A 21,288-nucleotide genomic window follows, 5' to 3' on the forward strand; every position below is an offset into this window, starting at 1 on the left:
GTCCTGGGATTGAGCCCCGCATCGGGCTTCTTGCTCAGCAGGGAGCCTGCTTCTCCCTCTGCCTGCCGCTCCCCCTGCTGTGCTCTCTCTCTCTCCCCCTCTCTGACAAATAAATAAATAATATCTTTTAAAAAATTACAAATCACCACAATCAAGTTATAGAACGTTTCCATCACCCCAAAGTATTCCCTTGTACTTCTTCATAGTCAATCCCTTCCCTTCTCTCCCTGCCGCAGGAAAAACTGTTCTGATTTATATTACTATAGATCAGCTTTGCCTTTTTTAGAATTTCACGTAAGTGGAATCATACAGTATGAACTCTTTTGGGTCCGACTTTTTAAAAAAAGATTTTCTTTATTTATTTGAGAGAGAGAGAGAACAAGAGAGAGAACAAGCGGGGTGAAGGGCAGAGGGAGAAGCAGACTCGCCAAGGAGGGAGCCCGATGTGGGACTCAATCCCAGGACTCCGGGATCATTATCTGAGTTGAAGGCAGACACTTAACCGACAGAGCCACCCAGGTGCCCTCGGGCCTGACTTTTTTTGCTTAACATAGTACATTTGAGATTTAGTGGTGGTGGTGTGCATACTAGTTGTTCACTCTTTTAAAAAAAATTTTTTTTGGTATTCATAATATTTACCATTTTACTCATTTTAAGTGTATAAGTCAGTGACATTAAGTATATTCATAATGTTGTATAATCAACACCACTATTTCCAGAATTTTTTTCATCATCCTAAACAGAAACTTTGTACCTGTTAAACAGTAACTTTATTTCCCCTCACCCCCAGTCCCTGGCAACCTCTATTTTACTTTCTGTCTCTATGAACTCGCCTATTCTAAGTACCTCATGTAAATGGAATCATAATACAATGTTCCTTCATATCTGTTTTCTTTTTTCACTTAGCATGATATTTTCAATGTTCACACTAAAGTATTTATCAGTTTCATTCATCTTTAAGGCTGAGTAATTCCATGTATGTATATACCACTATTTGTTTACCCATTCATATGTTGATAGATGCTTGGATTTGCTCTTTTTTTTTTTTATTGCTAAGCAGTATTCCATTGTATGGATACACCACAATTAGTTTATCTGTTCATCTCATGGACATTTGGATTATTTCCTATTTCTGGCTATTAAGAACAGTCCTTGAGCGGGCCTATGCATTCATTTCTCTTGGGTAAATACTTAGGAGTACAATGGCTGGATCACATTGTAGGCATGAATTTAGTTTTTAAAGAAATGCCAAGCTTCTTCAAAATGGTTGGAAATTATCAATGGAGCACTCCATAGCCTTGCCAGTCTTTAATTTTAGCCTCTTCCTTGGGGTTGTGGGAGTTCTGATTAGAATGTCCCTGATGAATAATCGTATTAAGCATCTTTTCATGGGTTTATTCGCTATTTATATTCTTTTGTGAATTATCTGTTCAAATCCTTCGTCCATAAAAAAAAGGGGGGGGTGTTCATACCTATTTTCGGAATTAATGTCTGCCGGGCACTATGCTCATTAGGGCTCTGGCTTTATATGCTTTAACTAACCCCCGCCCCGCACAGCCGAAGTAACGGAGCAAGATCCGCTGGCGGAGAAGGGTCAGGGTCGCTCCGATACCGGAGGGCTCGGACGTTTCTGGGCAGGGCCCAGAGCTCTTGAAGGCTCGCGCCATGATTGGCTGAAGGAGCACTTCCTCAGGCACTTCCGACTCCCGGCCAGCCCAGAGCATCAGTAATTGGCTGAGCTGGCCCAGCGCGAGTCTTTCCGGGAGTTGTAGTTCTTGGGGCTCTGCTGGGGACGCCGGGAAGGACCAGTGGTCAGAGGCCAGGAGCGGCAGTTGGGCTTGGTCGAGGCGGCTGACACTATGTCCCGCGTGTCGGTGCCCTGCCATGTGAAAGGCACGGTGGCCTTGCAGGTGGGCGACGTGCGAACCTCCCAAGGCCGGCCTGGTGTGCTGGTCATCGATGTCACTTTCCCCAGCGTCGCGCCTTTCGAGGTGAGCAAGCCCCGTGGGCGCGACCGGGGCTCCTGGGCGGGGCTGACCTGGGAACTCGGGCGTGTCCCAGGCATTTAATCTTTTACCGAAAGCCTCTGCAGCGTCCTCGCCCTTGCAAATCAGTTAATCATTTATTTATTACTTCAGTAAGCACATATTTACTAGAATGCGGATTTCTGTCCTGTTCTCTTCAACGACTCTCCCCGATGTCCAGGACAGGGCAGGCGTAGAAGTGCCAAGATAGTAGGGTGATGCTGGAAATACAATTGTGAACCAAACAGAGGTGAAAGGTCATTTTGTTCCTGGCCACTGGGCTGGGGATCATTAGACAATGAGTTACCCCCAAACCTGCCTCCTGTCCATTCCCTACAGTCCCTGCTGGAGGTCAGGTTCAGCACATTGCTCCTCAGGATCATCCCAATGGCGCCAGTTTCCAATCTCCAGTTGCCCGTCCACATCTGCGGGCAGAGTGACTGACACTACAAGACCTCAGCACAGAGAACAAAGTCCACTTTCTGATGGCTTGGCATTCGGAGCCACTCTGTGTCTGTGCCCTGCCTGCCTTTTGACCCCATGCACTTTGTCCCATAGTGTGTGGTCCTCTTCCAAGCTGTTCCTTACCATAAGCTGGGAAACTTCATTAAAGGGCCCAACCCTGTAAATACTGATTCATTATGTCTGGGGTGGAGCCTGTACATTTATATTAAAAACAAAAAAACAAAAACCAAACCTTCTTTGGGTGATTCTGATGAGTGTCCAGTGATGAGAATTGCTGTAGCCAGGCTGAATCACTGCTGTTTCATCCTTTGGTGCCCCTTTGCTTATGATAATTTTTTTTTTTTTTTAAGATTTTTATTTATTTATTTGACAGAGACACAGCGAGAGAGGGAACACAAGCAGGGGGAGTGGGAGAGGGAGAAGCAGGCTTCCCGAGGAGCAGGGAGCCCGATGCAGGGCTCCATCCCAGGACCCTGGGATCATGACCTGTGCTGAAGGCAGATGCTAATGACTGAGCCACCCAGGCGCCCCTGCTTATGATACTTTTACACTCTCTCTGTCCCAGTCCACTTGGTGAACTCCTCCTTCTTGAGGCCTCATCTGTACATTTTCTGCCTTCTCCAGAGTTAAGGTTCTGGCAGCATCTTAGACTTGTGAAAAAGATCTGCAGTCATGGTTTATTTGCATGACCTGCTCATTTGGACTGTGAGCTCTTCTAGGAAAATGAAATTGTCTTTGGGCCCTAGTGGATGCTTGTTGAAATTGCTAGATTGGTAGACGAGTACATTCCTAAGGGGAGGAGGAGATGGTACATGGTACATTTGAGCCTCTCAGGCCCTGGGCCTGGGTCTGATTTGTCATGGTGGGTTGTGTGTGCTCTAGTTACAGGAGATCGTGTTTAAGAATTACTACACAGCCTTTCTGAGCATCCGTGTTCGGCAGCACAGCTCAACGCACACCCCGGCCAAGTGGGTGACTTGCCTGCGGGACTACTGCCTCATGCCCGACCCGCACAGTGAGGAGGGAGCCCAGGAGTATGTATCGTTGTTCAAGCACCAGGTCAGCTGGGACTCAGCATGGCCAGGGAAGTCCAGATGAGGGCTCTCAGGGGGCCTGGGGATTGGACCAGGATACCTGGAGGGAAGAGGGGAGGTAAGGCTGGCCTGGGCTTGTACCTCGGAGGGATTACTGTTCTTTCCTTCCTAAAGGCCTGGGGAGGCAGTGTCTTGGCTCACTGCTGATTGGGAGGCTCTTGGGCAGTGAGCTAGGGCCTCGCTGGGTCCTTGTGTGTGTGTGTATCTATGTCAGATGCTGTGTGACATGGCCAGAGTACTGGAGCTGCGCCTGATTCTGCGACAGCCATCACCACTGTGGGTGTCTTTCACAGTGGAGGAACTGCAGATTTACCAGCAGGGACCAAAGGTAAGTGGCCAGCTCAGGGCTGTTGGTTGGCCCTTTCTCTCGGAGGCTCTTAGCTATGGCTAGGAGAGCTGGGTGTGGGGCTGGGAGTGGACGGTAAGACTCAGAAGGAAATTAGCCAGGAGGGACTGTTGGAAGCTAAGGGTGAGAGGTGAGGTCATGTCTTCATATCCTCTGACCTTTGAGGCCACCTGCCTCTCTCAGAGCTTGAGCCTTCAAGTGCTGGGAGATGCTTCTGTTCCTTGTGTTCCTGGGGCCTCCTGCATAGCGGAAGAGCTTAGGTAGTCTCTAAGCTCTTAGGTAGTCTGACTGCCCCTTGGACCTCATGGACCCCTGAACAGGGTCTTCTCAGTTTTTGAAGCTCAGGTGCCCTTCTCTCTTCTCTGAGGACCTTGAAATCTGGTCCTAGGGCTTTTCCACTCCGCCTCCTTCAGGGCCGTATGCCTTTGCTTTGCAGAGTCCCTCCATGACCTTCCCCAAGTGGCTCTCCCACCCAGTGCCTTGTGAGCAGCCTGCTCCCCTCATTGAGGTAAGCCCTCATCGTGGGTCAGAACCATGTGTGAAAAGCTCTTGTGTCCAGCACAGGCCCAGGCGGGCCTCTTTCTACAAGAATTTGGGGCTGGACCCAGGGCCCTTTGTTCACTTTGTGCCATCTTCCTCTTGGGGGGTCCGTGGGATTTGAGGCATATCTGAATGGGGCTGGGCTGCCTCCTGCACATGGGGCCCCAACCTCATGTTTTGCAAGTCACCTGGGAATGTTACTGGTCTCAGTTGGAGGGCCCCATAGCCCAACTTGGTCTCTCTGGAGCTTTAAGGGCACTGCTGGGGAGATACCCATGGCCACTGACCCCTCCTTCTGGAGCAGGGTCTCCCAGACCCCAGCAGGGTATCCTCCGAGGTGCAGCAGATGTGGGCGCTGACAGAGATGATCCGGGCCAGTCACACCTCCGCAAGGATCGGCCGCTTTGATGTGAGTGATTGCTTCCCTCTGCTTTGCTCCCGTTGCCCTGAGCGGGTCAGATCTCATGGTCTTTTGTGTTGCAGGTGGATGGCTGTTACGACCTGAACTTGCTCTCCTACACCTGAACTGTGGCTGTTAGCCAAGATGTTGGCCTTCCGTGCCCACCCAGACCCGGTTTGGGCCACCAGAGGCTGGAGTGCTTTCCCTGTGCATTCCGAGTGTTGCCTGCATGCTCACTGGGTCTGGGCCACGTTCACAGATTCAAGATTCCTGGGGGCTCACTGTGTTGCTTCAGCATGAGCTCTCGGCAGGGGTGTACTCTGTCCTCATCCGACTGCAACCCGAAACTCCTTTTCCTACCCTAAAAACATTTCAGTTCTACATACTAAGAATCCCCTTGTGCCCTCTGCTCCTTCTGCCAACATGCACATTCCAGACTCCTGCCTGCTCCTTCACCCTGAGTGCAGTGGGTTGGGGTGACCTACTAAACCTGCTCTAGCTGTTGCTGGAAGGCTGCTTGCTGTAGTCTTCGCACTCAGGTAGTTTGGAAGCTTGAGGGAAAAACAGGAGCCCATTTCTTCCTTCTGCGCCCTCTAGTGGTCTTCTTTCCCTTTGTGTTACACCCCTAAGAAGAAATTTCCTGTCTTAACTACCTGCTGCCTGCCTAGGGAGCAAAGCTGGGGATTTGGGCAGCTTGAACCCCTTGGTCCCTGAGCTTGCTCCTGGATGCGTGTTCAAATGGGTCTGCCCATCCAGCCTGGGCAGGTGCCTCCGGCAAGGCCAGGGTGCGAGAATGAGTTCCGGGACCTTTGTGCCCAACGCACGTTCTTGTCCATTTTCCCAGCTGCCCCCTTCCAAGAGTCATGCTCAGTGTGATGAAAGATCAGCCTTGGTAGGGTGTGGGTCCAGGTGAGCGCTCTCAGAGAGGCTGAGGTCTGCTACAACCCCAGGCCTGCTGCTGAATAAGGCAGGCTGCTCTTACGAGAAAGTCTTCCTTTTCTGTTTTTTCCTGGCTTTGCCCCCCGGGGCTATGATGCAGCAGTACTGTAACTTGTGCTAGACCTGGAAAATTGGACATCTGTGGGGCTCAAAAGCTTTCTGGAGGAAGGTCAGCCCCCTTTTGGTGGCCACGCTGTGCTCTTACCAGAGTTCTTGCAGGTGTTGCCCGCATGGTCATTTACTTCGCCCCGTTCAGCTTCTGTTAAGAGGGTAATGACCACAATCCTGTACTCAGGGAGTAGCAGCCCTCAGAGAGAGTGTGAGAGAGAGAATGTGTGTGTGTAAGAGTGGGGGGAGGTCCCTGGGGCGGTGGTGGGGACTGTGCTTCATTCATACCCAGCACAGGGCCTAGTGTGCAGCAAGATCAATAAATACTTGTGGAAAGCAAGACTACTGGCTGCCTGTGTCCTCCCAGTGCGAAAGCCGGAGACCCTCACTAGAGGCCAGATTACTGATGTGCTCCGCCTGCCAGGCCGGCTCCACCCTCCTGCGTCCTCTCCACCCCCTCCCCTCCTCCCATGTGACCCTACACTCCTGATGTCCTGAATGCGCAATTCAGGCCTTTTGGCCCTTTATAAAACTTTGGCCTTCTGGAGGCAGGGCAGTCAGCAAGGGGAGGTCTAGCCCCCAGCTCTGTCTCGGAGCAGCTTGACTGGTTTGGACCGCCTAATCGGCCCTGGAAGATCAACTGGAAGTGCCTGGGGCTGTTTCCCTGCAGATTGGAGTTACTGCACACTGCCCGAAAGCCCCGCCTGCCCTTGGGGCTGCCTGCCTTTGGGGCTGCCCGCCCCTTCTGATCCCCTTTGTGGGAGAGAGACCTGTCCAAGCAGAGCCGGGACTACATCTCCCAGCGTGCCTGGCAGAGTGGCGGCCTCCGTGCGCCGGCTGCACCGGTTGCGGGCAACAATGCAGCGGGCAGTGAGCGTGGTGGCCCATCTGGGCTTGCAGCTGAAGGCGCTGAAGGCGCTCCCGTCGGCCCTGGGCCGTCCGTTCAGTTGTGCACAGGTGGGATCGAGGGTGCCGGGGCATGGTGCCAATTTTGGAGGTGGGGGAGGGAGGAGGGTGGAGGCCGGGACACTGGTGGCCCTGAACCCAGCCACCCGCAGGGCGTGCTCCGCAGGACACCACTCTATGACTTCCACCTGGCGCATGGCGGGAAGATGGTGGCGTTTGCAGGCTGGAGTCTGCCTGTGCAGTACCGGGACAGCCACGTGGACTCACACCTGCACACACGCCGGCACTGCTCGCTCTTTGACGTGTCCCACATGCTGCAGGTGAGCCAGGGGAGCATGCCAGCTGCCCGGTCAGGGCTTCCTCCCCGTCTACAGTGGTGCAACCCTTGGCTTTGTGGGGAGCTGGATTCCAAGGGCCACCACCCTCGCAGGAGAGGTAGGTCCCCGGTGTCATAGACTATGGCCCCCAGGAAATGAACTCAGAGGGTCTCTTGGTTGTCTCCTCTTTAATCTCTTCAGCCTGCTCCCACTCAGTGGTGTGCCTCTGTGTCCTGGGTTCCCCAGGGCTGGCGCCCATTCCCATCGACTCTCCTGGGTGTTGGTTTGGAAAAGGGGGTATTTCAGGATGGTGCTGGGCCCTTTCAAGTTTCCTAACCTCCCCCACTGCACCCTCTCCTGTGGTGGCAGAGGTGGGGGAATCAGAAGGTGGGGCTCTGCCATCTGCAGAATCAAAGGACTGCTCAGGCATTTTGGCTGAGTCGGACTGGGTTGTGAACAGCAGAGAGGGTGCCTCCTTGCCCAGTGGCCTGAGGTTTTTGATTTCTTTCCCAGACCAAGATACTTGGTTGTGATCGGGTGAAGCTGATGGAGAGTCTAGTGGTTGGAGATATTGCAGAGCTAAGGCCAAACCAGGTGGGTCCCTCTTCTCTCGTATTTCTGCTCAGTGGGTGTTCTTAGTCTTGAGCCAGCAAATGGGAGGGGTGGGGGCGCAGCCAAGGCTCAGACACAGCATCTCAGGGCTTGCAGTCTTGGGGGATGGGGTCCCTGAGTCATGTCCAGACGTCCAGTTATCTGCAGGGAGGGGGCTTATTCCGTCCTTAACCACATCAGGCTGGAAAGCCAGAAACCCAGGTTTATGTCCTGTTTTGTGACCTTCCATGCTGTCAGACCCCTTGCAATGCAAAGGTAGTCCCTAATCCAGCAGCCTCATCATCACCAAGAGCTTGTTAAGAATACACTCTCAGGCCCTGCTCCAGACCCGCTGAATCAGAACCTGCGTTTTAACAAGATCCCCAGGTGATTCATGTGATCTCGCAAACTCAGGCTGTGTCCATCCAGTGGGGAGGCTGTGAGGCCAGCCTCACGGTATTTTGGAGTATTGCTGTGGCACTCATGGGATCACCAGGATGGACTTTGAAGTCTCTGTCTTGGGGTTTGTGGCATGGACTGAGTTGTCTCAGGTCTGGGTGGGATGAAGCAAGTCCTAGATGTCCTGGATTAAGTGTGAAGTGGGGCTCTCAGTACTGAGTGGGGAGAAGTGCAGAGGCCCCACCAGGTCAGGGAGGTCTCCCAAGATGGGGAAGGGGAAAAAACTTCTCTCAGTGCATGAGGATCAAAAACCCTGGGCTGGGCAGGGGCATGGGCTTGCCTAGCCTTGCTCCTTGCTCCTCCTCCCCTCCCAGCCCTTTGCCTGAGGGTTCATGAATTGTGGTGGCTGAGTGGGCCAGGGGTGTGTCTGACTCATACTTGACCTGGGCCTCCTGGACCTGGAGGCAAAGATGTTCCACTTTGGCACTAGGGGACACTGTCGCTGTTTACCAATGAGGCTGGAGGCATCTTAGATGACTTGATTGTGACCAGCACCTCTGAGGGGTACCTGTATGTGGTGTCCAACGCTGGCTGCTGGGACAAGGACTTGGCTCTCATGCAGGTACGGCCCCTCTGTGTTCTAGGTACCCTGTCTTCTTTTCTCACAGAGCAGCATCCTTGTTGTCCAGGACAGACCTGGCAGGGACAAGGGGCTCAGACAATGGCTCTCTGAGTGAGTGAACAGCAGGCCAGAGTGGGCCCTCCATGGAGAATGCCAGGTTCCAGTGACGGGGGGAGTAGGGAAGGTGAGACTGGCCCCAGTTCCCAAGCAAGCATCCTCTGGTGAAGGTGGAGGCTGGAGCCCGATGTGAACACTGGCAGACCTGGGCTTGGGTCATTCCTACCACTTAGTTGTATGACCTTGTAAGATGGAACCCAGCTTACTCTGCCTTAGCTCTTCAGCTCTCAGCCCGCAGTAGGAGCTCAGTAATCCCAGAAGCTGATGTGGTGTTTCTGTCTTTCCTTTCAGGACAAGGTCAGGGAGCTTCAGAACATGGGCAGTGACGTGAGCCTGGAGGTGGTAGATAATGCCTTGCTAGCCCTGCAAGGTGAGCAGGCCAGGCTAGGGTTGGAGCTGACCTTTGCCTTGCTGGCTTTTTTGACTGCTCAGTACAGGGGCCATTCCAGGAGGGAGGTGTGGATGGTGTTGTATTTGTGTGCCATAATTCTAAGTTTGCAATTAGGCCCTCCCTCCACCTGCTATAAGGCTCAGGGCCTGTGGGCAAGAGCATCTCTCCGACCTGCAGAGTAGGACTTTGCTCAGGGCTTATTCTGGCCCCTGAGTAGGGGCTGTGGTCCAGCTTTGAGGGGAAACTGGGACCTGGACACTGGGTCACTGGCTTCCTGGGCCTAGGCCCCACCGCGGCACAGGTTTTGCAGGCCGGCGTGGCAGATGACCTGAGGAAATTGCCCTTCATGACCAGTGCTGTGATGGAGGTGTTTGGTGTGTCCGGCTGCCGTGTGACCCGCTGTGGCTACACAGGGGAGGACGGTGTGGAGGTATGTCAAGATGTCAAGAAGTGGGTGTAGGGTAGTGTAGGGCACAGGTCTCTGGAGCCAGTTGCCCCCTGCTCTCTGGTGTCGCATGCAGATCTCGGTGCCGGCGGCGGCGGCGGTCCGCCTGGCAACAGCTCTGCTGGAAAACCCAGAGGTGAAGCTGGCGGGGCTGGCGGCCCGGGACAGCCTGCGCCTGGAGGCAGGCCTCTGCCTGTATGGGAGTGACATCGATGAACGCACCACACCTGTAGAAGGCAGCCTCAGCTGGACATTGGGTGAGTTGGGCTAGCACTCAGTGACCGAATCCCAAAGGCTGAAGTGGCCAGCCCATGACTGCTCCCAAGGCTGTGTACCCTGGAGCAAGTGACTCAGCCTCCCTAAGCCTCCTTTCCCTGAAGGTGCGATTGTGGCTTTGCCCATTAGACACTGAGGATCTTCAGCAGGCTGAGGTGGGCAGCACAGCCTCTAAGACCTGGGGACAGGATGTGGGTGGCTGACTGCATTGCAGGGGAGAAATGGGGCTTGGGGGAACCTGAGCAAAGGGCCCTCACTGCTGGATGGATGTTACTTGGGGTCCTTGTAACTAGGATCTCCTGTGGCCAGGGGTCTTATGGACTGTGGCTTAATCCTGGTGTGTCATGCTTCAGGGAAGCGCCGCCGAGCCGCCATGGATTTCCCTGGAGCCTCGGTCATTGTTGCCCAGCTGAGGGGCAAGGTGCAGCGGAGACGTGTGGGGTTAATGTGCGAGGGGGCGCCGATGCGGGTGCACAGCCCCATCCTGAATACAGAGGGCACTGTGATTGGTAGGTGGACCAGAAAAGTTGGAGAGCCCTTGTCCCTTCCCCAGGAAGGTGGGCATTGGACTGGCAAGGTGATGCTGACATACGGCCTCTGCTCACACAGGTGCTGTGACCAGTGGCTGCCCCTCTCCCTGCCTGAAGAAGAATGTGGCCATGGGTTATGTGCCCTATGAGTACAGTCGGCCAGGTACCCCGCTGCTGGTAGAGGTGCGGCGGAAGCAGCAAATGGCTGTGGTCAGCAAGATGCCTTTTGTGACCACAAATTACTATACCCTCAAGTGAAAGTGGCTTGGGACAGGGCCCCTCCCATCCAGGAGCCTGGACCTGGAGGGCATTCTACAAGGGTTAGTCAAGAAGCTGAGGCTGAATACACTGGGGGTAGGTGGCTAGGGTGCAGGTTGGTTCTGGTTATCTGGTTGAGGGCGGCCGATAACACCTGTTCCCACCCCCCTCCTGTGCCTCTCTAACTTTTAAGAGCAAGGGACCAGCTCATGCGATGTCAGCCCGTGGTCCTGCAGACCCTGTTCTCGTCTGCCTGCTGGAGGGCTGTGGGAAGCTTTAGTTCCGGCATCCGTCCCTTCCACTCTGCCACGTGCTGGCTGTGGAGCAGAGGCTCACATTCAGGGAGGGGAGAAGGCCCGCCCGGCCTACCTCACCATGGTTTCTCACACTGCAAGGGGCTTATTACCGTGGGTAGTGCCAGCCACCTCCTTCCGTTTACTTTCCATGAATGCAGACTGGGGCCTCTCCCTGGGTAGGAATGACTCCTGACTCACCGAGGGCTGGCCCTGTAGGGCTGCTGTGCCTGTGTAAACTCAGGGACAGCTGAGGAGGCACAGACTCACTCTTCCACATTCCCAAGTTAGCCCAGCCTGCTGCCCAGTAGCAAACCGTGCCAGGCTCACCACCTGTCCTGAGCCCACCTGTCCTGAGGGCTGTTGTAGGACAGGCTGGGCCTTCTCCTGGACTTGACTTACCCTGGCTGCCCTTTGCCCCTGGTGCCCATTACTGGACTCCACTGACCTCTAAAAAAACATTAAATGAGCTTTTCTTCTTGCTTGCCAGTGTCTAGCTTCATTGTCCTTTGTCCACATGGTTCTTGGGGTGCCAGCCCAACCTCTGCTTGCCTGGCCTCTGAGGCAGGCTCAGAGTGGGTTCTCCCTGAGAGGGGCAGGTCTATAAAAACTAATGATAGTGCCCCTCCCTGTCAGCCACTCACCACTGCTCCTCCAGGGAGCTGGTGTCACCTCTCCACCTCTGCAAGTCGTTGCATTCTGGGCGCTGAGGGGCAATGTTCCCTCTCCAGTCTCCCCTGTGCATGCACACCCTTGTCCTGTCTCAATAATCACACAGCTGATGCACTTCCATGTTTAATAAGCTACATCCTCAGTTGAACCTGGGGTGAAACGTGAGACCCTGGTTCTGTGGGGTGGTGTCAATGGGCAGGGCTGGGGCTACAAAACTGTCATCCTACCAGCCAGAAGGTAGCTCCGGAGGAGGTCCACGTACATCAGTTCAGTGTGGTCCTACTTCCAGTGCACCTCTGCTGCCAAGGTGGCCAGCCAAAGGCTGCTGGATGGAAATGTGACCTCTAATAGAGGAAGCAGGCGGCGGGACACTGAGGTAGCTGGTGGCGCAGCAGAAGCAGGTAGGAGTATGGCCTTCGGAGGCAGTTCTAGCGGTACGCTGCTTTCAGAAAGTGCATGTGCCACCCACACCTTTGTAAGCTCCCCCGGCCCACAGTGTAGGTGGCAGGCCCGTGGCTCTTCCCGGTTGACGGTTCTTGGGGGCTGAGATGGTGCTAGTGGGGAGACCGTGGCCTCTTAGGATGAGGCTCCTGTGGCTCCGGGTCAAGATGGGAAGTGATGAAGCTGCAGGGCGTGGTGGGATAGGGCAACTCCTCACTAAGTGCTTAGTGTCTCCCTGTGAGGGGGCAGGGTACAACCCCATGGGCACTTAAAAACGGTGGGGGTGGAAGGCCACCCCCCGGGGCTCAGCGTCTTTCAGGCACCCAGCTTCCCAACAAGAAGGACTGAGAGGAGTATGAATGAGTTGATATCCAGCAAAAGACTATTTCCATAGCCTGACTCACACCTGGAAAGCTCTGGATGGGCCAGGGAGGTGGGTGTTTGGTGCCTCCAAGTCCAGTTTGGTGCCAGCTCCCCCTGCCTTACACTTGAATGGGCCAGCTAAGTAACTACACAGTGTAAGGCCATGTCCAGTCCAGAATTCCCTGGCTCCCTGCCAACAAAGCAAAAACAAATTCAAGAAACCTAGAGCTTAGGGGAAAACAGGCTTCCCTTACAAATCCCAGAGCTGGTCAACCTCAAGTTTCCTCTCAGGACAAATTTCTATGGGGTCACATCCCAGGGGGATGGGAAGAGGGACAGGAAAAAGCCAAGGCAGAAAACGGGACTGTTGGCCTCTCCAACCCAGAGGCTTCTGAGCTTACCCCTAAGAGAGGAGGGAGGAGCATGCCTTCTCCTTAAGGCACCCAGATCAGGGTAGAGGCAAACTTTACTGGCCCAATGCCTGGAGCTGCTGGAGGCAAGGCAAAGCGCAGTGGAGGCCCAGGCCTGCAAGCACTGGGGTACTCCCTGCCCCCAACCTTGACCTCTCTGCCGTTGTCTCTGGGGTCTGGGCAGCAGCAGAACCCAGTGTGGGAACCAGCAGACCCGGTGATGTCCCTGGAGATCCCTCTGCTGCCTTCCCTTATTCTCTGTGGGTTTTGAGAGGTTCGTTTGCTGTTGTTTCCCTAAAAGTGATGGAGAGAAGAGAGGGGTTATTCCCAGGCAGCCTAACAGTCCCTGACTGGCTCTCTAGCCCTTTAGGGGCTGAGGTGGGCTCAGTAAGGCCACACTACAACCTAGACCTCTCTACTGAGTTCCCACGGCCCACACTGGGTCCCCCACCTGTCTCTTGCCAACACGTTCTTCCTCCTGGTTCCTCGCCTTATCACAGTGTTCCTGTCTTTCCCCAGTTGCCCAGGACCTGGGCAGCGGCAAGCCTCCTAACTGGCCTCTTGCCTTCTCTGTTGGACCCCTTTATCTTCTTGCCATGAAGCAGGCAGTCACAAAGAGAAGTTAGATCAGGCCATAGCCTTGCTGAGTCCTTCAACAGTTTCCTGAGATTTAGGATAGGGTTTCATGGTCCCTCCATGCCTTCATGTTTGAACTGCGGTGTCACAGCCTTGTCTAGTCTTCCAATATGACACCCTTGTTCTTGCCCTGGCTCTCGTGCTATCCATTCTCGGCCTGGTACATTTAACCACTCCCTAGCCTTTGCCCTCAGCTTAGCTGTCTGTTTTGGGAGAAAACTCTGACCGCCCTCACCCCCTGCTCTGCTGCCCCTTCCCTTTTATTTTTATTTTTATTCATTTATTTATTTTTTGCTGCCCTCCCTTTTAAATCTCTGGCTCCCCCTGTAAACAGCGCCTGGGTTATCCTTGTTCTCTGGACCTAGTGTGGCCCCATCATATGGTAGGAGCTCAGAGATTAGTTGAACGAATGCTCTGATTAGTGATTTGGTTTTACAGATGAGGAGGCTGACCCTGATGAGGCCAGTCAGTGCAATAAGGACAGAGGCTCCTACCTTCCTAATTGAGGGGCTTGCAGTAAAGTGGAACCCAACAGACTTGCCATTTCATCTCTGAAATCACCACCTCACAGGTTGCTGAACAGCCTATTGATGCGCTGTTCAGAAATTGGTGTCACTCGAAGCCTGAGCTCCACTTGCAGGCCTTGGAGCTTGCTGCAAAGGCCACTAAACTGGCGGACTCCTGCCCTAAGAACTTCCTGCCCCGTCCCTGTTCCCAGCACAGGTGTGTCCTCTGCCTGCCAAGCATGGGGTTGCCATGGGCACAGATTTACTCACCACGAAGTGAAATGCGTGGAGCCATCAGGTGTGGATCCATTCTGGCCGCCCAGACCTGGGGGCAGGAACACATCCAGAGCTGCAGCAGGCTGAGGGTGGGGATCTGAGCAGGTATCAGCCCAGTGGTGTTGTCTGGTGGTCTCGTGGGGGCCCTAAAGGGACTAGTAGTGTCTGATGGAGGTTCAAGGGAATAGTTAAAATGTGATGGGTGGACCGGGGTTTCTGGCATGAAATGGTATGTTGGCATGGGTCAGGGTACAGCGTTAAGTTGTGATAAGGTTCTCAGGGGACCAGTGGTAGTCTAGGGGGTTCTGGGGAGCCCAATGGTACAGTCCGGTGGGGGTGGGGAGCCTCACCTGGGCGGTGATACAGCCCTGTCACCGTGCTCCCGTAGAACCCCCAAGCCAGCTGGATGCCCAGGAGACTTAACACCAACCACAGTAGCAGCAGCTTGAAGAGGGTCACGCGCATGTCCTGCGCCTCCCACTCCCGCAGGAACTCGCTGCCCAGGGTGCTCAGCGCGCCCAGCACCGTGGTCGGTAGAGCCTGCAAGAACTGCCCAGACCAAGGCTCCGCCATGACTGGCCCATGCCCCACCCCGGGGACTGTCACTGTAGTCCCCACAGCGCAGGCGTCTGGTCTTCCGGGCCCAGGCCCATTAGTGCGCACGCGTAAACCAGGCAAGGTGAGCCTACTTCGCTTGCGCGAAGAGTTGGCAGTTTGGGGCGGAGTAATAAAACCGCGCACGCGCACTAGCCCCACCCTGCTTGCTTAAAGGATGAGTGAGCCGAGGAGCATAAAATAGCAACCAGGTCTTTTATAGCCCCGGAGTTCCCGTGATGCCCCACGCGGCTGCAGTGATTGGTTAAGCGCCTTGCTTTTAGGGCGTGGACGCGCTCCTGAGCAATCGTGGCTGAGCTGTGAGTGCGCGCGCGTGCGCGGGACCGCGACTGGGGCTGGCTCGAGCCCGCTGGCACACGGGGGCGCGCACGTCGCTCCCCGCCCTCCCGCCGCCGACCGCCCTCGCTCGCTCGCGCTCCCCGCCCGCCGCCCGCCGTTCTTCGTCGGTTCTCTCGTTAGTCTGCTGCCGTCTCCTCAGCCACCCGCCCGTCTCCGAGCTTGCGACTCGCGGACAGGCGTCCTCGGCGCAGAGAGGCCGGACTGCGACTCGTCGCCTGAGGTGAGCGAGAGGGTTCCCTCCTGGCGCTGCGGCGCCCCGGGCCCGCCCGCCCTCCCGGCACTCTTCCGGCCGCCCGCCCGCCCGCAGCCCCGCCGCGGCCGCGCCCCACCTGCTGCTCTCAGCCGGCTGCCCCTGGGCCCCGGCCCCTGCCCCTGCCTCTGCCTCCTGGCCCGGGCCCTGCTCCCCAAAGCGGCGGCCCCGCCCGCGCAGTCCCCGGAAGCGCGCCCCGCGGCCTCCCGCGCCCCTTCCCCCGCCCGGCCAGGCCTGGTGGAGCCCAAGCCGCCCGCCCGCGGTCCCCGGCTCTTCCTCTCTCACGGCGGTGCCGGGCAGGGCGGGGGCTTCGAGCCGGGCCCGGCGACCGCGCCGTGCAGCCGGCCCCGGCGAAGCGCGCGTGGCTGTGGAGAGTTGAAATGGGAAAGAAACTCTTTACAACTCCATCTTGGCTTTTACATTGAATATGAAACATGAATCACCGTTTTATACAGGGTGAAGTCCAGTTATGTTTTGGGTAGATTTTCTTTTTAAATGCAGTATTCTCGGAGATTGTGTAAGTTAAGTAGTGTTGAAATCTTACGGGTTAGGATTCTTGGGTATTGGAAAGGGAATTTTCCAGTTGAAAACATTTTTTTTCATGATTTAAACTGTGTTGCATTGAAATAGAACATTAATTTGGAATTTTGCTTAGTCTAAGTTACTACCTTGATAGGAATCACCTAAACAGCTGTCCTTAGTTACCGATTGAACCCAGTTAACAAGCCGTCTTTATTAAATAACACTGTTTGCACGCAAATCGATTTGGTCAAAACAATGTTTAGTAGTTTATGGTGTAAAATTGGCATCCTTTTTGCCTCAGAGTTGGTTTCACTTGTGTTTTTTAAGGGTCCTGATTTAAAATTTTTACCAATGTTGGTGACTTGTTTGCTTCTTTTTGTCTTTGAAGTAAATGTTTCTTGCAGGTGTGCGGTCAGATTATAGTCCTCCCTCCCAGATCTGAAGGGAAAAAATACTTTTAAAAAATTCTTAAAAATGTTATATGTGGTGAGAATTTTTCACTCAGTTAGTGTTAGATACCCAGATGTGTAACATGTATATACCATTGCATGATTGTCACTTTAGATATGGCTAAGTTGGTAGAGATACTGGTTCGAGCATTGGGCGCAAGTCACCTGAAAGTACAAGACTAATTCCTAATTGTGAAGGATAATTTAAAGATCTCTTTTGATAAATTGTTTGGAGAGTAGTTCTGTCTACTTTTGTAGAGCAGTGGTGGCTCTTGGGGACCTAACAAAATAGAAGAAAACTTGCTTTAAGTCAGAGTCTAGTGCTAGAGTTATGGTTTCTGTTCTCATAAAAATCTGTACTGGAGGGAAGAAGAGAATAGGAATCCACCAACTTTTTCATAGATCAAGAATTTTAGACCCAGAAGGAATCTTCAGGACTTATATGGTCCAACCCCATTTGCAGATGAGGAAACTGAGTCCCAGAGACTTATGTAAATTTCCTAAGGTCATTTTTCTAGTTAGGTGCAGACCAGAACTGTTTTCTCTTTAAGGTATTCTCCTTATACTCTAAAACACCTTGTTTAGAGTTAGGTAAAATTCAGGACTTATTTGCAGTGTTTTCTCCTTTTATGTATTACTGATTTTATATAGTTATGAAAATCTGAAAAATTCATTTTCTAAACAAATTTCAGTTCTTTAGCTTCACAACATTCTCCTCCATGAAACTGAATGGTCCTGCAGCAGTTGATTGAAATACATAAATGAATATATAGGGTCCCTGGTTGGCTTAATTTTAGCTTTAGGTGTTTGGTGTTTTGTTTTTTTTTTTTTTAAAGATTTATTTATCCATTTGAGAGAGGAGTGAGTGAGTGTGGGAAGGGGTGGAGGGACAGGGAGAGAGAAACCTAGCAGACTCCTCCCTGAGCTCTGGGCTCACTCGGGGCTCGATCCCACGACCCTGAGATCATGATTGAGCCGAAACCAAGAGTCCCAGATACTTAACTGACTGCACCAGCCAGGGGCCCCTGGGTGTTTGGGTCTTCTTGAGGAAACAACTTTTTCCAAAGGGAGGCCCAGACTCCCCTGTTCCAAATCCAACATAATTAGGTCAGGCTAAGATGTTATCATGTGACTGAGGGCTCTTCTGCCTATTGATTTGAGGTGGGATGGAGAGAAACACATATCAAGTCAACAATTCCCTGTGTATATGTGTGTGTGGTGGTAGTTTGTTGGAATGTTCTCCTAGTCCTGATTCTTATTAGGAGAATGAAAACAGGTAGATCTTGAGGTGTTTCCTGTCCATGGAGTAGAGTTCAAGCAGTGACAGGAGGAGTTGCTACTTTGGGACTTCTTAGTTGTCCTAGAGCTGAGAGATTTATTTATGTTAACTCTGTCAGAAGAAAGACTGATATTTCAACTTTTTTTTTTTTTAAGATTTTATTTATTTGATAGAGCGAGAGAGCACAAGCAGGGGGAACAGTACAGGGAGAGGGAGAAGCACGTTCCCTGACAAGCAAGGAACCCGATGTCGGGCTCGATCCCAGGACCCTGGGATCATGACCTGAGCCGAAGGCAGATGCGTAACCAGCTGAGCCACCCAGGCGCCCCGATATTTCAACTTCTAAGAGAACTAATTTGGGCTTGCTGAGCTTCTATAGACAGCACTTTGGATTTAATTGCACTAGTGATAATGATAAATGGTACATAATCACTGGATTTTAATCACATATATTTGTACTTGTAAAAGGCACCTAAAAGTTATTTTCCTTCCCCTACCACTTAGTTTATCCTTTATCCCTGGCCAGTGGAACTTAGTTTGCCTGCACCTACGCTTTAATGTAACTAAATTTTAAACATGTGTTAACGTGTCTTACTGTATGTGCTCTTTGGGGATATGCTCGCTGTTAAGTACTTATGAGATTAATAAATTAAAATTTCCAAGACAGTTTAAAGTTAGTAATTACTGTAAAATTCCTATTTCAAGTGTTTCTATTTCAAATGACTCATTTTTAATCTGTGGTGCTGTAGTATTAAGTGAAGGCCTTGTATACTCATAATTATGGTAGTCATGTGACAAAATCAGATAGGCATTGACGCTGCTCATTCTGGGTGTTGGTCTGAATTTATTGGCGCTTCCTCCAGATGATCCTGGTTAACATTTTATAGTTAATGGTCAAAATATGAGATACATTCTGTTACATTGCAGCCAATTTGCAGTTTGTCCCAAATGGAGCTTTTTTTTTTAATGAAGAGGGTGGATAAAGTAAATATGTTTAAGCATGTTTATAATAGTGTTTTACTATTCAAGTGAAGGGAAAGAGGAGAACATAAGCAACCAAAATGTTTGGAGTGGAGTAAAGGGAGAAATGGAAGGTAAAATGAAATTAGAGAGGTGGGTAGGGACCAAATCCTGTAGGGCCGTTAGGATATGGGAAGTTCTTTGGGTTTGTTCTGAAATGAGAAATCATTAGATTTTTAAAGATTGATTTTATTTATTTGAGAGCGAGAGCACACAAGCTGGGGGAGCGGCAGGGAGAGGGAGAAGCAGGCTCCCCGCTGAGCAGAGAGCCCAATGAGACGCAGGGCTTGATCCCAGGACTTAATCCCAGGACTCTGGGATCGTGACTTGAGCCGAAGGCAGATGTTTAACCAACTGAGCCACCCAGGCGCCCCTCGTTAGATGTTTGTTAGCAGGAGAATGATATGATCTAATATTAAACAAATAACTAGAATCACTCTCCAAGAGTAGGAGTAGATCTGAGTCCATTCTGACTTCAAATAGTTAATATATATGTATATTTAATATTTATTTGTTAGAGAGCACAAGCAGGGGGAGCAGCAGCAGAGGGAGAAGCAGACTCCTCGCTGAGCAAGGGGCCTGATGTGGGACTTGATCCCAGGGTGCTGGGATCATGACCTGAGCCAAAGGCAGACGCTTAACCAACTGAGCCACCCAGGCATCCCAGTAGTAAACTAATACTGATCATTTCTGACAAAAATATCAGAAAGATTTCCGAATATTTTCTTTGACCTAATGCCTTCACCCTGATTTTTTGAAGCCATTGATTTTTGGACAGTTGCCTTTCAGCCTGTAATTTCTCTGTAATGCCATATTAAGAAGAATGTGTAATTAGAGCAAGTTATTCAAATGTTCATAGTAGTCTAGGTAGTAGGATTAGAGGTGTTCATTGTAAGATTCTTTTAACTTTGCTATGTGTTTGAAAATTTTTATAATAAAATGTTGGAAAATTAATTTACATAGGATTCATTTGCTTTTGCTTTTGCTTTTTGCTTTTAAAAGGACAATATTATAGTATTCACAAGATAATGTTGATTGTGAGCATTTTATTTTTTTTATTTTTATTTTTTAACAATCTATTGTAACGTACTTTTTTTTTTTTTTTTAAAGATTTTATTTATTTAATACAGAGAGAGACAGCGAGAGAGGGAACACAAGCAGGGGGAGTGGGAGAGGGAGAAGCAGGCTTCCTGCTGAGTAGGAGCCTGATGCGGGGCTCGATCCCAGGACCCTGAGATCATGACCTGAGCCGAAGGCAGATGCTTAACAACTGAGCCACCCAGGCGCCCCGATTGTGAGCATTTTATTAACTGAAAGAAGCTAAGACTTGTATAAATGTGATAAATTTGGTGGTATATCAATCAAAAATTAAATTCTACACCTTTTCCCTCTCTTGGATCCTAAATTACTTCACGGAACTTCGGGCAGGCCTGTTTACATCCTATGTTTTGGCTTTTTTCCTTGTAAAATCAATAGACATAATTCCTGATATTTTTATATTTTTATAGTGCCCTTCATCTGAGAAGTTCAAGGCACTTGTAGAACTTCTGTCACACAGGCCGTGGGTCTTGCAGCACATTTGTAAGGTATGTAAATAGAAACCTCTTCTTTTACTTCCCTTTTCCCATGGAAGACAGATTATTATATATTAATGTTAAGTTCTAGGGAAATGTGAGTGCATTACTGTTAATGATTCTCTTCACCAATCTTGAATTCTTTATCTTATTCCATACTTTTCTCTCTGGTCTTATTTTCTTATCTCTCCATAAGGTACTCTTCTAACTTCCTTTTTTACTTCTAAGTGATCTTTCTTTTTTTCTTTTTTAGAGATGGGGGGAGGAGGGGTAAAGGGAGAGAGAAAACCCCAAGCAGGCTCCACGCCCAGCACAGAGCCTGACACAAGTTTTGATCCCACAACCCCAAGACGATGACCTGAGCGGAAACCAGGAGTCAGACACTCAACCAACTGAACCACCCAGGCGCCCTAAGATATTTCTTTTTTTCTTATGTATTTATTTAATAAAAGAGTATGTATTTATTTGTCGGGGGGGGAGAGCACAAGCAGGGGGAGCGGCGGGCAGAGGGAGAAGTAGGCTCCCCACTGAGGACGGAGCCCAATGAGGGACTTGATCCCAGGACCCTGGGATCATGACCTGAGCTGAAGGCAGACACTTAACTGGTTAACCCAGGCCTCCCAAGGTATTTCTTTTTTAGATGAGGATATATTTCCTAAGGAGATGGACTCCCTGTGTTAAACACATATTCTTTTACTTCTGGGCCATTCCCATCTTACTCCTGCTGTTTTTCATCTTTAAGTTTTCATTTTTTCGATAGTTTGGTTATCATACAGTTTATCTAGAGCTTGTGTTTCGGGTATATCTATTTATCAATAGCAAATGAGCCAGCTAGAGAATGAAGATCAGAGGACAAGCTTCCCTCTTACCAGAGG

General features: G+C 51.4%; 4 protein-coding genes across 7 annotated transcripts in view; 3 read left to right on the forward strand and 1 right to left on the reverse strand.

The window, feature by feature from the left end:
• The first annotated feature begins 1,766 nt into the window (after positions 1 to 1,766).
• NICN1 (nicolin 1, tubulin polyglutamylase complex subunit) lies at positions 1,767 to 6,256 on the forward strand. The gene is made up of 6 exons (XM_036100571.2): positions 1,767 to 1,991; positions 3,372 to 3,548; positions 3,798 to 3,911; positions 4,366 to 4,437; positions 4,774 to 4,878; positions 4,953 to 6,256. The coding sequence occupies exons 1-6, from the start codon at positions 1,860 to 1,862 to the stop codon at positions 4,992 to 4,994; spliced, it is 642 nt and encodes a 213-aa protein (XP_035956464.1). The 5' UTR covers positions 1,767 to 1,859; the 3' UTR covers positions 4,995 to 6,256.
• Positions 6,257 to 6,381: 125 nt separating this feature from the next.
• On the forward strand, positions 6,382 to 11,543 carry AMT (aminomethyltransferase). 2 transcript variants are annotated; one of them, XM_036100556.2, is made up of 9 exons: positions 6,382 to 6,873; positions 6,975 to 7,142; positions 7,653 to 7,733; positions 8,620 to 8,751; positions 9,160 to 9,238; positions 9,544 to 9,689; positions 9,781 to 9,961; positions 10,334 to 10,489; positions 10,590 to 11,543. In XM_036100556.2, the coding sequence occupies exons 1-9, from the start codon at positions 6,775 to 6,777 to the stop codon at positions 10,766 to 10,768; spliced, it is 1,221 nt and encodes a 406-aa protein (XP_035956449.2). In that variant the 5' UTR covers positions 6,382 to 6,774; the 3' UTR covers positions 10,769 to 11,543. The 2 variants fall into 2 exon arrangements, with proteins under 2 accessions (XP_035956449.2, XP_035956451.1); XM_036100558.2 differs by having other exon boundaries at positions 6,989 to 7,142.
• A 300-nt stretch (positions 11,544 to 11,843) lies between these two features.
• TCTA (T cell leukemia translocation altered) lies at positions 11,844 to 15,294 on the reverse strand. 2 transcript variants are annotated; one of them, XM_036100568.2, is made up of 3 exons: positions 14,716 to 15,294; positions 14,360 to 14,462; positions 11,844 to 13,241 (listed from the first exon to the last, which is right to left on the reverse strand). In XM_036100568.2, the coding sequence occupies exons 1-3, from the start codon at positions 14,936 to 14,938 to the stop codon at positions 13,199 to 13,201; spliced, it is 369 nt and encodes a 122-aa protein (XP_035956461.1). In that variant the 5' UTR covers positions 14,939 to 15,294; the 3' UTR covers positions 11,844 to 13,198. The 2 variants fall into 2 exon arrangements, with proteins under 2 accessions (XP_035956461.1, XP_035956462.1); XM_036100569.2 differs by having other exon boundaries at positions 14,360 to 14,414; positions 14,716 to 15,273.
• Positions 15,295 to 15,354: 60 nt separating this feature from the next.
• The window catches only part of RHOA (ras homolog family member A), a 61,157-nt gene continuing 55,223 nt past the window's right edge, over positions 15,355 to 21,288 (forward strand). Inside the window, exons 1-2 of one of the 2 annotated variants that reach the window (XM_036100573.2) lie at positions 15,356 to 15,539; positions 20,348 to 20,425. The gene's annotated coding sequence lies outside the window, so the exon portion shown is untranslated. Of the gene's footprint in view, positions 15,540 to 20,347; positions 20,426 to 21,288 lie in introns of both variants that reach the window. The other variant, XM_078078189.1, reaches the window with a different exon arrangement.

The sequence above is a fragment of the Halichoerus grypus genome, chromosome 1, assembly GCF_964656455.1.
Source record: "Halichoerus grypus chromosome 1, mHalGry1.hap1.1, whole genome shotgun sequence".
NCBI classification, from domain to species: Eukaryota; Metazoa; Chordata; class Mammalia; order Carnivora; family Phocidae; genus Halichoerus; species Halichoerus grypus.

Coding starts and splice junctions, on each gene's coding strand:
- NICN1 (XM_036100571.2), top strand. CDS start 1,860: ATGTCCCGCGTGTCGGTGCCCTGCCATGTGAAAGGCACGGTGGCCTTG. Junction 1,992..3,371: donor CCAGCGTCGCGCCTTTCGAG/GTGAGCAAGCCC, acceptor TGTGTGCTCTAG/TTACAGGAGATCGTGTTTAA. Junction 4,438..4,773: donor AGCCTGCTCCCCTCATTGAG/GTAAGCCCTCAT, acceptor CTTCTGGAGCAG/GGTCTCCCAGACCCCAGCAG.
- AMT (XM_036100556.2), top strand. CDS start 6,775: ATGCAGCGGGCAGTGAGCGTGGTGGCCCATCTGGGCTTGCAGCTGAAG. Junction 7,143..7,652: donor ACGTGTCCCACATGCTGCAG/GTGAGCCAGGGG, acceptor TTTCTTTCCCAG/ACCAAGATACTTGGTTGTGA. Junction 9,962..10,333: donor CAGCCTCAGCTGGACATTGG/GTGAGTTGGGCT, acceptor GTCATGCTTCAG/GGAAGCGCCGCCGAGCCGCC.
- TCTA (XM_036100568.2), bottom strand. CDS start 14,938: ATGGCGGAGCCTTGGTCTGGGCAGTTCTTGCAGGCTCTACCGACCACG. Junction 14,463..14,715: donor AGGGCTGTATCACCGCCCAG/GTGAGGCTCCCC, acceptor ATACCTGCTCAG/ATCCCCACCCTCAGCCTGCT. Junction 13,242..14,359: donor TCCACGCATTTCACTTCGTG/GTGAGTAAATCT, acceptor CATCACTTTTAG/GGAAACAACAGCAAACGAAC.